Raw genomic sequence first — 15,012 nt, 5'->3', positions numbered from 1 at the left:
CAAGAGCTATATGTTATATTATTTCACCCATTTTTTAAGACAATAAGTAGAAATAACCCAAAGAGTAACTATAAGTTAATAAAGAGATGAATGCCTTATAGAAGAATAAGTTGGTATTTGTTTATAGCGACAAGTGCAGAAAGATGGTAACAATTTAGAAATAAAAGTAAATTAAAACAGCAGTTGGGGGGCTGGATTTCTCCTTAGTATATGGAGGAATCGCCATTCTTACGCTTAGGCTGGCATACGCTTTCTGAAATATATTTTGGCAATATATCAGAAGCCTTAAAGGATGTATCTTTTTACCCATCATTTTTGCTTCTAGAAAAATATTCTTATAGGCATCTGATTATATAAGCGTACAAAAATGCACTCACTCAACAAACAGAAAATTGAAAATAATGTATTTCCTAAATAGAGGATGTGTTAGTCACCCTGGTGGCATAGTGGGTCATGCGCTGGACTACCAACTGCAAAGTTGGCAGTTCAAACCCACCAGCCAACCTGTAGAAGAAAGATAAGGTATTCTGCTCTGGTTAAGGTTTAACCCCTTGAAAACCCACCTGGGCAGTTTTACTCTTTCCAGTGGATCACTGTGAGTTGGAATCTACTTGGGAGCAGTGAGTTATTCGTTAGTGTGCTGCTTCTAAAAGGTTTGTTGAACATGTTGTAACTCACCATTAAGAGGCACGAACCTGTTTAAGGTTACATCTAATCTAAGCTATAATGTGTACACAGTAGGCTACTGAACACTTTGTATAGTACAGTTCTAATTTTGAATGAAATATGAGCTTATGTAAACTTAGAAAAGTATCTGGATGGATATTTTTCAGAATTTAAACAGCCAGTAGTTTCTCTGTTACAGAAACAGATTATTTTTTTTTATTCTCATTTTGTGCATTCTGAATGGTTTACTATCAGCCGATGTTATTTTCATAAATGGAAAATAAAAACCTTCAACTCTAGGTAACTTTATCTCTGGGGCAAGCTACTTCTGAATGGTGACTGATACTAGTAGTATAAGTTAGTTAAAGGGAAAGGGAAGGAATTTAAAACTGTTCCTATTTTAATGGAGATGTTGAATTTTCCAATTTCTTTAGGTACTAATGCATCAGCATTTGACCAACTTATCCTTACACTGGCATGGGATAGAGTTGACATTGCCAAAAATCATGTATTTGTTTATGGACAGCAGTGGCTGGTATGTACCTTATCGATATATACAATTAAATGTAGTTACATTGAGTTTTGTTAGGACTGTGACTTCACTTGACATTATACCTCTCTTTCAAAAGTCCAGCATTGATGCAGTGAAAATTTCTACAGCTTTCAGGTCCATAAAAGATTCGTTAAGTTGTACTTTCCTTTTGATGAAGCCTTATTTATAAAGTATTTATTTGTTTACTCTTGTAGAGTTTACCCCCCAACTCATGGCAGCCCATCCACAACGAAATGAATTGCTGCCCAGTTTCTTGACACTCTCAATTGGTTATAGATCAGACAGTTATGATCCTTAAGGTTTTCATTGGTTGACTGTTGGAAGTAGTATGTCCAGTTCTTAATCATTCTTCATCTGGATCTTCTGCTTGGAGCCATTTCAGCATCTGAGCGCCATGCATGCCGTCACTCACAGATAGGTAGTGGCTGTGCACCACATGCACTGGCCAGGAGTTGAACCCAATTCCTGGATGGGCGACAACCAGACTTCTGCCAGTGAGCATATCCTCCATGAAACTATGTTGCTGTTAGTTGCTATCAAGGTAATTCTGATTTATGGAGACCCACTGTGCAGTTTCCAAGGATGTGGCCTTTGAGAAGCAGATAGTCAGACTCATCTTCCCAGACCCCTCTTAGTGGATTTGAACTGCCAGTCTTTTGGCTCGTGGTTGAGTGCTTTACTGCTTGTATTGCCATAGCAACTCTGAAACCTGTGTAAGTGAACGATGGGTTAGATGTAGTGTTCTCTTACGAGAGAACTCGTGACCACATTCTCTTGATTGTTGAGACCCGTTTCATCTACTCCTCTACCATCTTAGTAAAGGGCAGCAACCTCTTTTCCATTGCCTTGTGTGAGAAGCCATAGTTTCATGCTTCTCTCTCATAATTCTAGTGAAATTCCTTATGTAAATCTAATCAGGTCTATTCTCTAACTTAGTTTGCGCGTCCTAGTCCAGTCTGTCATCATTTCTCTTCTGTATTGCTTCAGTAACAATCCTTTTTGCCCTCATTCTTCCTTTACTTTTATCGACAAAAGGTAAATCACATCCCATTTACCTAGAGCATAATCCAGAGCCCTTATGTGGGCCTATAAGGCTATAAGTTATCTGCCCCAGTATTAAAGGCTCTCTGACCTACCTACTGCTTCCATCTCCTTTGCTTTCTTTGATCTACACTGGCTCTTTTGCTCTTTGAACGTACCAAGCATGCTCCTGCCTCAAGGCCAGGAACACGCTTTCCCTGGAGAACCACCTGGGCTCGCTTCACTATGTCTTTCTAGTTCGTGGGCACATGCCCTTGCCCCAGTTAAGTTCTCCAAGTCCACCTTTGAACTTTTCTGCTGTAGCCGCTCTGCCAACATTTCCTGTGTTCATTGCTGCCACTTGTTTCTCTAGCATTTATCACTATCTGATAACTCATCTTTTTTCAGCAACTTATCTTATGGGAAGCACTATTTGTCAGGTAGTTTTGCTGCTATATTCACAACCTTGCACATAGTAAGCTCTCAATATTTTTTTTTTTCGTATCTGAATCAGTCAAACCAAACTCACTGCCATCAAGTTGATTTTGATGCATAGTCACCCTATTAGGATGGTAGAACTGCTCCTGTGAGTTCTGAGGCTGTTTAGAAAGCCTGGCCTTTCTCCTGGCAGACTGACTGCTGGTTTCAAACTGCTGACCTTGTAGCGAGCAGCCCAAAGCATAACACACTATGCGAGCACCCCCTACCCTGGGCCAAATACACATCTTGTAAATCCTAACCTTTATGCCTGTGGTTATAATCCCAGTTAGGAAAGGATTGTCTTACTATATTAGTGAGGCAAGATTAGTGTAAGGCCTATCTTCAGTCAATCTCTTTTGAAATATAAAATAGATTAAACAAGCAAGCTAGGCTTCAGAGAGAGACTAAAAAGAGATTCCAGCCCCATGAAGATCACCCAGGAGCAGATAAAAAGTGCCTTCCCTCTCACCTGACTGTGAGAGTATCCTGGTCTCCAGTGCTTCTCTACTATCCGTAAACTAGGAATGTGCACAGCGGTCGGGTCAGACAAAGAGCATTGTAAAGTGGGCTTTAGCAACTCTACCTAGACTGGAATGTAACACTTTACAGATCTCCCTGTGACTCATTTTCAGTTTGCTCTAAAATTTTGATATCCATTGCTTTTTCTTAGAATGAGGTCTTTCTCTGTTTTATTTGATCATTGTTACCGGATCCTTTGTTGTCTCATCCTTAGTTTATATGTTTTTCTGTATAGGTAAGCCAGGATGGGTGGGTTTATGAAGACAGCAACTGGATTAATAATGAGGGCACAGAAAGGGAGTGTGTGTGGTGGGAAGTCAACACCAATGGGTACAAAAAGGAAGAAAATGTTCCAAAGTTGACTGAAGCAATGGTTGTACAACGCTCCTTAATGTGATTGATTGAACTATTGAATTGTAGGATATATTATTTATAGCTCAGTAAAGCTAATTTTTAAAAAAACTAGGTGAGGATTTGCAACATATATTTGGGTGATGTAGCCCTGTGACATAATGGTTTACTCTTTGGGCTGCTAACTGCAAGGCCAGGGGTTCAAATCACCAGCTGCTCCTTGGAGGAAAAGTGAGGCTTTCTACTCCACTCAAGTCTTTGTTTCTGAAACCCACAGGGCACTCTGTATTAATGAGGTCACTGTGAGTCAAAATTGACTCAACCACAGTAAGGTAATTCTCTCTTTTTTGGGGGGGGGGGGCGCAGTTCAATTCATAACATGATTTTAATTGTGGCAGTTTCTATTTATGAATGTGAATACATTCGTGCTTATGCCATAACATGAGTCATAGAGCCTTTCTGGAAGCTGTGACATTGGACAACTAAAGACAAGGGCCACAGGAAAGAAAATTTTCTAACCTTTGATGTGCATATCTTACTCAAATTTGTATTTTTTTCCTTATTGTCTGAGGACTGATTTCATTTTTTCCTCTTAATTATATGTTCAATACATATTAAGTGAATATAGGAATTGGCTGGTTATAAAGCAAAATGCATTTGGAAAGTTTTCATAAACCTTTTGCCTCGCATAGTAAAGTTTAGGCAGCCTTATCAAAAGAGATAGTGTCTGGGGTCTTAAAGGCTTGAAGGTGAACAAGCGGCCATCAAGCTCAGAAGCAAAAAAGCCCACATGGAAGAAGCACACCAGCCGGTGCGATCATGAGGTGCCCAAGGGACCAGGTATAAGGCATCATGCAAAAAAAAAAAAAACCACGATATAAGTGTGTGTATGTATATGTATATATGTATATGTATATATATATACCATATTAAATGAAGGGGGAAGTGCAGAGTGGAGACCCAAGGCCCAAGTGTCGACCAATGGAGATCCCCCTCATAGAGGGGTTTAGGAGAGGAGATGGGTTAATTAGGGTGCGAGGTAGTACCGATGAAGAACACAGCTTTCCCCCAGATCCTGGATGCTTCCTCCCCCCAACTACCATGATCCGAATTCTACCTTGCAGGCCTGGATAGGACAGAGGCTGTACACTGGTACATATGAGGGCTGGAGGTACAGGGAATCCAGGGTGGATGATACCTTCAGGACCAAGTGTGTGAGGGACGATGCTGGGAGAGTGGAGGGTGAGTGGGTTGGAAAGGGGGAACTGATTACAAGGATCCACATGTGACCTTCCCTGGGAGAGGGACAGCAGAGAAGGGGGGAAGGGAGACTCCGGATAGGGCAAGATATGACAAAATAACGAGGTATAAATTACCAAGGGCACATGAGGGAGGGGGGGGAAGGGGAGGGAGGGGAAAAAAAAAAAGAGGACCTGATGCAAGGGGCTTAAGTGGAGAGCAAATGCCTTGAGAATGATTGGGGCAGGGAATGTATGGATGTGCTTTATACAATTGATGTATGTATATGTATGGATGGTGATAAGAGTTGTATGAGTCCCTAATAAAATGTAAAAAAAGAAAAGAGAAAAAAATGATTAGGGCAAAGACTGTACAGATGTGCTTTATACAATTGATGTATGTATATGTATGAACTGTGATAAGAATTGTATGAGCCCCTAATAAATTGTTAAAATTAATTAGAAAAAAAAAAGTTTAGGCAGCCTTTGTTGTTCTGGGCTAGTGAGCCTAAACAGGCAAGACGCTGATTTTTCAAAAGCAAACTTGTGTTATATTTCCTTTTACTATAATAAAAGCTTGATAAATACTACCCCACACAATTTCTGTTGTGCTGTAATAGTAATAAGATTAAGAAATGAAACTGATTAATAGTTTTTTAAAGCACGGATTTTTAAAATATGGAAATTGTCTAGCATGGGAGCACACGTAATGAGCAGTCACATGCTTACACTCATGTACAGAATTCGTGTAAGTGCTAGTTGAGTATGAACTAATACAGATATGTTGGTAATGTAAATCCCTGGGAAACAAACCACTGCTTACAAGCACTTAGCAGAAAGAATTGAGTGACACTGGAATCAAAGCTTTTAATGTTAGAATAAGAATAATGTCAAAATATTGTGTGTTAAAACAACAGAGTGGTCAAAAATATCAGAGAACATACCTTGTATCTTGAAATCTATATATTTAAACTGTATTTATATGTAAATGAGTCTTAGAACTTATCTTTGTTAGGTGACAGGGAGTATACGTAGGCAAAATTAGAATACGATAAAAAAATAGGTTGAACAAAATAACAATCTATAAATTATCAAGGGCTCATGAGGAAGGGAGGAGCGGGGAGGGAGGGGGGGGGGGAAAGAGGACCTGATGCAAAGGGCTTAAGTGGAGAGCAAGTGCTTTGAAAAGGATTAGGGCAAAGAATGTACGGATGTGCTTCATACAATTGATGTAGGTATATGTATGGATTGTGATAAGAGTTGTATGAGCCCCTAATAAAATGTTTTTTAAAAATAGGTTGAAAAATCAGATGTTTAATTTCATCATAGATTTTTTTAGCATGTGGTACCCCACATTAAAAATATATAGAAGCTTGGGGCAGGGAATGTATGGATGTGCTTTATACAATTGATGTATGTATATGTATGGATTGTGGTAAGAGTTGTATGAGTCCCTAATAAAATGTAAAAGAAGAAAAGAGAAAAAAATGATTAGGGCAAAGACTGTACAGATGTGCTTTATACAATTGATGTATGTATATGCATGAACTGTGAAAAGAATTGTATGAGCCCCAATAAATTGTTAAAATTAAAAAATATATATATATATAGAAGCAACAGTGTGAACTGTAGCATTAAGCCACCTTTTTTAACGATACACAGTGTTATCTGTACATTTCATATGTCTTCATGAATTTAACAGTATTTGATTTGGAATCTGTTCAAGGACTATAAAACAATTTTTAGAATTTTTCAAGAGATAGTTCCTAATGCTAACTGATAAAGATGTTATCAGAGATAGGATTTTTTTTAATGTTGAACAATTTCTGATAAAGTTCCAGAGAAACAAATTATAACTTAATGTAGCTTTTGTGGTTGGTTGTGTCTTTTGAAAGCTAATTTTAAAGCAAAATTGTGACTTTTTGTTTGTGTCCTGCCAATTAACCAGTTAACTGCCCCTATTATTGAAATAATTTCTCCAAAACAGCTTTTTAAACCCTTTAACTACCCATTAATTTCAGGTAATTTTTCCCCCAAAATTTACGTGATGATGGACCTTTTGTTGTTACTGTCTCCATGCCACGCTTACTCTATAGAAACGGTGTGTGTGGCATGCTTCCCAGAGGCTTTTTCATCCACTCTGATGTGCTAAAGTCCTGTCTTTTCTCGTTTGCATCGTTTTTTCCCCCTAAAATTGGGAACGAATAGGTTTACATTCTCCAGGATTGGTGTTTAGAATGTTTGTGTAATTAAAATTTTTAGAATGTATTTATTAATCTTGCTACTGTTTTAGGTTGGCTCCTTGGAACAAGCTATGCTAGATGCTCTTGTGATGGATAGAGTTGCATTTGTAAAACTACTTATTGAAAATGGAGTAAGCATGCATAAATTCCTTACCATCCCTAGACTGGAAGAACTTTACAACACTGTAAGTCTATGCTAAATTTCTTTGTTGACAAAATTTTGTTGTTTGGGGAGAGTACTAGTTTACCTGAATATAATCAAGACCTTTACTTGCTTATTAGCACGTCACGTACAGCCTTTCTTATCAATTAGTTGTATGGCTGCCTTTTCTGTTTCTCAAACTCTTCTTTCCACCCTAATCTTACAGGAAACAGATGAAGTTCTCTTTCACCTGACAAAAACCTTCTCAGTCTGTAGTTGTCCTTTTCTTCCTCTGACTTGGCCCCCTTTGCAATCTGTAGTATCAGTGTCTTAATTCTAAGGTTATGTTTCTGTAAACTTTTTCGTCTAGGGAAGTAATTACACATTGTTGTTATTATTATTATTATTTGGTTATAATTTTGGTTTTGACCAAGAGTTTAGTTTTCATTTCATTATTTCATTATCTTAAAAAGGGGGTCATGAAAACTTATTACCTTTCTAATTTCATTTCAAATTGTATTTTGCTACTCACATTGCAATGTGTTACCTGTACCTTTCTCATGGGTTTATCTGTATTAACAGTATTAATTGTATTGAGTTGCACTTTGACGAACACTGTAACCAAATTCTGGCTTTCCATCTTTGACTTCTCTCATGCATCAGTTTCTACCTAGTTGTCTCCTTCTCATTCTCTGCTTCTGTCCCCCACTAGTCATTCCTCAGATTGTCTACAACAGTGAAATATCTCCTCTCCTTGTCTGTAGATTTTGCAACTCAGTGTTTTATACTAATTTTTAAAATCACATATTTTACATAATCTTTTCCCAGTTTAAGAACTTCAGATGCCTCTCTGTTGTCTGTGTCATAGTACCCAAACCTGGCCTGATCTCTCATCCTTTAGCCATATTTTACCCCAACCTCCTCTTTCTCTGGGCCTTTTTATCCTCTTCTATACAATATTTGAACTACAATGATCTTAATACTGTTTCCTAAAATTATAAACTTTTATTTGTCTTATTTGTCCACAGTGCTGGCCCTCCCCTTCCTTCCCCCACTATTTCTCACTTACTGAAATTGCATTCATTGTTTGGAACATAGCTCCAATGCTGGGCTGGCTGCTCCCTCCACCTAGTCCGGTCTTAGGGCTAAGTGTGACTTTGTGCCGGGATTTGACATTTTCTCCCCTTTAGTGGCACCTAGCACAGATACATTGAGCTATGGTGACATCCTGTCTCTGGCAAACAAATGTAAATATTATCCCTGAAATCTAAATCTGATGTAAAGTAATAGAAATTACAATTGTTCACACGAGTAAGGCAAGTAGCATTTTTAAGGTCACAATTTAAAGTTACTAAAACAGTAGTTACTCAAAGCATTCATTTAGCATTCAGGTTTGGTTTACTATTAAGGACTTAGGATAAGATAAAGTCATCATCTGTAACTGTCTGTTGTCAGGGTCCTTTATATAAAAATCTTTGAAAACACCAAACTACTTTGTTTCTCAGTTGATGTTTGCCATTTTAGAAAGTAAAATTAAGAAATTTTGAAGGATTTAACAATTTACATAAAACCTTAATGAATCCATTAGCAGTTAACATGAAAAATAACATTTTCAAAGAAAACAAAAAGAATTTAGTGAGAAGAATTTGATTATACTTAATGTCTAACTTCAGAAAAGACAACTGGATTCTCATAACTAATGTTGAATTTAATCTTGAGATATCAACAACAGTAAAGCTTCCAAAACCACCATTCAGTACTTGTGAGAGAAAGAGAGTGAAAAATACAAATGACATGTTAATATTATGAAAATAGTTTTGATTTTATTGACCTTCTGAAAGAAATTTTAGAACTATGTTGTGATATATTTATTTCAACCCAGGAAATTATAATTAATGGATACAGACAAAATAGAACACAAAAAAATTATGATTGTAGTCTGTGTGATCATGTATGAAGAGGCTCCAAAGAGTTTGGAAAAATGAAATGGAAAGATGGTGATTTTTCTACAAATGTCATGGGTTCTTACAGCTAGAGAAGATACACCAAAATAAATCCTACTACCGTATATACTCGAATATAAGCCGACCCCAGTATAAGCCAAGGTACCTAATTATTACCTGGGAAACCAGAAAAACTGATTGACTCAAGTATAAGTCTAGGGTGGAAAAAGCAGAAGCTATTGGTGAGTTTCAATAATCAAAACAAATAAAAATAAAATTACTAAAATTTGAGACATCAGTGGGGTAATGTATTTAAATATTTATGTTAAATAAAAGAACAAGTCATTTAATATTAGTAAACCAGCACAGTAAGTGGAAAATAGGTTCAACAAAAACAATAAGGTATCAACAATCATACCTTAAGAGTACTATTTCCTGAGCTCAATCAGCAACCAAGCTAAAATGCAAAGAGTTAAAATCCTTCAAAACTGGATTCCTCATCATCATCCGTATCCCAATGCAGAGCTTCAGCTGGTGTGAGGTCATCATAGACGCTGTCCTCACTGAGATCGCCGTCATCACCATCACTGCTGTCATTTTCATACAAAGCGCAGTCTTCACTGCCAGCCATAGCATTACTAATACTACATTTCTGGAAGGCACGTCGCACCATGTCTTCTGGAATGTCTTCCCATGCATCCCAAACCCACTTTGCAATTAACTGTGTCAGGCTTCATGAGATGTCCTCCTTTTGTTAGTCGGGCTTGACCAGATGACATCCATTCATGCCACTGATGCATGTATAAGCCGAACCCGTTTTTCAGCACAAAAAAATGTGTTTATACAGTATTTAAAAATTCTCATTACTTCATATTAACTTGTAAGAAGGTCTTCAAAAGTTCATAGAAAAATGGAATTAAAAAAAAAAAAGAAAAATGGAATTAAAATATAATGGAATTTTCCACAAATGTTTTGAAGCCTCCTCTTACATTTATTTTTAAAAATCTATGGGAAAGGGGAGGCAGAAAACCCAGTTCCTGAATGGTTATACTAAGTAATGTTTTTAAGGTAAAATGTCATTTGCACACATCACCAATTTTAGTTATTATTCGACTGTATATAATATATACACTTTGAAAATCAATATAATCAAAATATAGTAGTAAGCCCCTGGATTACTAAAGTTCAGTATGTGGACAATTACCACCTGCCCTTCCTTTAATGTTATGTACATTTTCCCTCAGTTTCGAGTAAATGAACCACCCCCGTTCATAACACATTCTTCACTACAGTCCCCTGCACCTCCGACATAGCAGCTTTTAAATTATGGAAAAAGAATTGAACTTTTCATTAGATTTGAGAACAGGTGACCAAGTAGAATTAACCAAAATAGAAAAGATTAACTTTAATCAATTATTATTAAAATCTCAGTAGGATTTAAGATATGGAAAATAAGCTACTGGATTTATGCCACAGAGAATTTATTGCAATAATTTTTCGATGGAGTCAAATTACTGCTTAAAATGTTGAAAATACATTGTTGGCTACTTCTGTCTTAGTTGAGGCGAGATACATTCTTTCATAATTAAAAAAAATACAGAATGCTATCAAAATAATGACTTTTTAAAATACAGTTTACTTTAATAAAATGAGTAAAGTAATAATAGGAAAAATATGGCATGTATAAATAAACATTTAAATTAATGTGTAGATAAAACTGATTGAGGTAGGAACAAATATGGATATTCTAACAAGAAAAAAGAACATACAGCTCTCTTGCCAGTGTACGTTACAAAATATCTTTTTAAAATATCTTTAAGATGTAATTGTGAAGTTGGAATTGTTGGCATGAATGTTAGAAAACAATCTTTTGTGTCATTTTAGTGAAATGGAAATTATTCATCTTGTTGAAAAATGCACATTGAAAGTACATTTAAAAACAGAAAAAGTACATTTCATGAAAATACATAAGATGATTATATCCTTTCTGTTTCAAATAACTCATAGCAATATAATTTGTATAAGGTCTATCAATGTCCTATAAGTAAGAAAAAGAAAAATTGCGTTATTTTGTTAATAGTTTGCCCCATTTCTTTCTCCTTAAAGAAACAAGGTCCAACTAACCCAATGCTATTTCATCTTGTTCGAGATGTTAAACAGGTGAGAGATGGTTTTTAAATGCTATTTTAAATCAAAAGTTAAATTTTGGGAAGGTTCAGTTAATAGATTGAGATTTATAAGAGATGCCAGTATGTTTTGACATTACTTTGGATTTTTAAAGATAATTTTCATTCATTTCCATAATAAATATTTTTCACTTAACGGGTACAGAGTTTTTAAGGATGCTGAAAATAATGGGAAATTATTGTAGTGATTATTGTACCGCATAGAGAATGTAATTCTGTCACTGAATTATAGTTACATTAGTGGTTGAAATGTTACATATGGTTGACCTCAATAAAAATTAAAGTGGACTCGACTCATATATAATGGTAATTTTCAGTAACTCTTGGAAGATGAAATTGAAGTGAATACATGATGTTCTTAATCATAAAGCACATTTTGAGAGTGCTTCCGTATGGTGAAAACAAAGATTTTATATTAAAGATGAATGCATGATATATTTTAATAATTTTTAAATGGAAAATTAAAAATGTCGAGATCTAAGCATTAGAAGAAAAAATAAGCAAAGTTTCGCATTTGAAACCAAAGTATTAACTGAATAAACTCTTTCAAAAGCACTAAGTTCTTAAAACTGCTATCAGGGAAGCAGAAAGTAAAGATCCTATGTGTATTATAACTTAGGTGGTAAAGCCCCTTTAAGATTATTTGTTTCTGAAGCAGGCAGTCTTTCTGTACTCATAAATAGTTTGTATTGTGAAGTTATTTGATTGCTACCCTGGGAAAGAAGACTTAATAATGTTACCTACAAGTGGTATTTAAGTCTCAGAATAGGATATAAAAACTTGTATAACATATAATATAGCAAATATATGTTTGACTTAAAAAGGACTTATGGACCAGTCTGGAATTTATAGTGTTTTTGCATGAAGATGCGATTTGGCATATATGTACCACGCTGTCCGTGACACTCGCTCTTAGAGGCTCCAGTGCCTCTATGTGAAGTGTTAGGTCAGTGGAGAGATCTTACTATCCATATTTTCTGCTGTGACCATATGCCAACTCTGAGCCACACCTTTGAGACCTCAACACTTCAGAATACTTTCTCCTTAGAAAAGTAAATAGAGAAATAAATGACTTACCTCACCAGTAAAGATAGTTGCTGGCAGCTATCTGTTTGAGAGGTATGCAGAGTCCTAGGCATGGCATAGAAATATTGAGAAATACGACTATTTAAAAAGCAATGTTTTGATTCCAGGGAAATCTTCCTCCAGGATACAAGATCACTCTAATCGATATAGGACTTGTTATTGAATATCTGATGGGAGGGACCTATAGATGCACCTACACTCGGAAACGTTTTCGATTGATCTATAACAGCCTTGGTGGAAATAATCGGGTATGTCAAAATTTTGGGTGTTCCTTGTATGTGTATATGTGTGTGTGTCTCTAAAATTACTACTGTAAGATTTAATAATTACTTTCAAAATAGTTATGTTGTCTTTAAAAGAACATTTTTTCAACCAAGAGTATTTGGAAATACTTTGAAACTGAAAGCTTAAAGCTGTCACCATGTTTTATGTCTCTGTGCATGCACATGTACAGGTATAGAAATAAATAGAGTCTTGATTTTATAATATGTCAGCATTTAAAATCTATAACAGTTAATAAGCTCTCACTTTCAGAGATCTGGCCGGAACACCTCCAGCAGCACGCCTCAATTGCGGAAAAGTCAAGAATCTTTTGGCAATAGGGCAGATAAAAAGGAAAAAATGAGACATAATCATTTCATTAAGACAGCTCAGCCCTACCGACCAAAGGTATATTTATTTAAACATTACCCTTCTGGATTTTAGATTCTATCTTTTTATACTTAATATTATGAAAAACCCAAAAAAACTGCTTATTTGAGTAAGAATTAAATTCTCTTTTTGTTTTGGACGTAGTATATTTTGAATCTTCATTTTCCCATGTACCGGAAGATAAACATTGTGAGTTAATGCTATTATAGTTTCCATATTTAACCATGACTACAACTAAATCCTACAGCTAGTTCGTCAACTCCTTTCTTAAATGCTCTTTTTATTTAAGAACATGGTTAGACAAATGTGCTATCTAACTTTCATTTCATTAAAATTGTGGGGGGGTTTGAGATAATAGTTGACATCTTTAGACTTTTTTTTTAATCTTTGAAAACTTACAAAATCACTTCTGTTGAAATGCTAACTATATAAGCTATAGTTTTTAAAAATCAAGTAGATAAATGTGTGCTGCTTTATTTTGCATACTTGTGTTAAGTAGAAGAATAATTATAAGAGGTATTTTATTTAAAATTAATTTTTTTCAATACCATGAATGTTATATGACCTTAGTAATGGTGACATTTATTCCTGTTAAGATTGATACAGCTGTAGAAGAAGGAAAAAAGAAAAGAACCAAAGATGACATTGTAGATATTGATGATCCTGAAACCAAGCGTTTTCCATATCCACTTAATGAACTGTTAATTTGGGCTTGCCTTATGAAGAGACAGGCTATGGCCCGATTTTTATGGCAACATGGTGAAGAGTCAATGGCTAAAGCATTAGTTGCCTGTAAAATATACCGCTCGATGGCATATGAAGCAAAGCAGAGTGACCTAGTAGACGATACTTCAGAAGAATTAAAACAGTATTCCTAGTAAGTTATATTTTAATATTTGAAAATATTTTTAAATAAGAGTACATGTTTTAGCGGTCCATATAGTGTCATGCACTTAAAAGAATTAATTTATCTATTAAGAGAAGACTAATATAAAAAGAATTATTTCAAAACAAAACCCATTGTTGTTGAATACATCTCATACCAAACCAGTAGGACAGAATAGAACTGCCTCATAGGGTTTCTAAGGCTATAGGTACTTGTGGAAGCATGTCTTTCTCTCACAAAGTGAGTGGAGAACTTAAACCACTTTTTTTGGGGGGGGGGGAGGCGGTTAAGCCTTAAACCATTGTGTCATCAGGGGGTCCTTAAAATATATATTAGATATTTTTTCTGTTTATGCTTGTAAAAATGGTTATTGTTTGCAATTCAGAGTTAAACTTTTTTTTTTCCACACCAACAGCCTTACATCATTTATTGTTAAACTTGATTAGGAAGCAAAACACCAAGGAATAAACCAGATTATTTGCCAATAGAAGTTCAAGTCATCAGATGGGGACAAAATTTGAGCCTGGGAAAATGCGGCCATGCGTGCCACCCTTCAGGGGGCTCCTTACAGCCCCAGCTTGGTTCTTCTCCAGTGTCTTCTCTTGGAGTTGTACCTGATTTTATTACCAGTTTTCATTCGAATCCATTGGGGAATGGGCTGGTTCTGCTTCTGTTTCTTGGCCAGGAATCTCTTGATCCTGAAAGTCTTATGAGACGACATGGTGAAGTCGGAGCACCACCACACTCGGGGTGGCAGAGAAACGGAGAGAGGGAGGAGAGGCCAGAGTTAAACATTTCAATAAGAAAGAAAGCTACACCAAAAGCTAACTGTATATGTTTACTTAGTAACAATTAGATTTAGTAAGGAAATGAAATTGAAAAACTGTTCTAAAGGATGGGAAATTAAACGCATGAGAGTGTATTTCTGTAGCCGGTAAGAGATAAGAACAACAAAATATAAGGTTTACCTAAAAGAGTTTGAGATGTTAAACTGGAAAAAAAAAATTTGTAGTAAGCTTTCTACTACAAAAGGTAGAAATTGTGATGG

General features: G+C 35.8%; 1 protein-coding gene across 1 annotated transcript in view; it reads left to right on the top strand.

Moving 5' to 3' along the window:
- TRPM7 (transient receptor potential cation channel subfamily M member 7) overlaps nucleotides 1–15,012 on the top strand; it is a 115,325-nt gene that overhangs the window by 49,502 nt on the left and 50,811 nt on the right. Inside the window, exons 11-16 of the mRNA XM_075531548.1 lie at nucleotides 1,101–1,201; nucleotides 7,121–7,255; nucleotides 11,262–11,315; nucleotides 12,535–12,675; nucleotides 12,962–13,096; nucleotides 13,675–13,955. Of these exons, the coding sequence (XP_075387663.1) occupies nucleotides 1,101–1,201; nucleotides 7,121–7,255; nucleotides 11,262–11,315; nucleotides 12,535–12,675; nucleotides 12,962–13,096; nucleotides 13,675–13,955 (847 nt within the window). The remainder of the gene's footprint in view (nucleotides 1–1,100; nucleotides 1,202–7,120; nucleotides 7,256–11,261; nucleotides 11,316–12,534; nucleotides 12,676–12,961; nucleotides 13,097–13,674; nucleotides 13,956–15,012) is intronic.

The sequence above is a fragment of the Tenrec ecaudatus genome, chromosome 14 (assembly GCF_050624435.1).
Source record: "Tenrec ecaudatus isolate mTenEca1 chromosome 14, mTenEca1.hap1, whole genome shotgun sequence".
In the NCBI taxonomy this organism is placed as follows: Eukaryota; Metazoa; Chordata; class Mammalia; order Afrosoricida; family Tenrecidae; genus Tenrec; species Tenrec ecaudatus.
The sequence above is the reverse complement of the archived record's forward strand: the minus strand, read 5'-3'. Positions and strand labels throughout refer to the sequence as shown.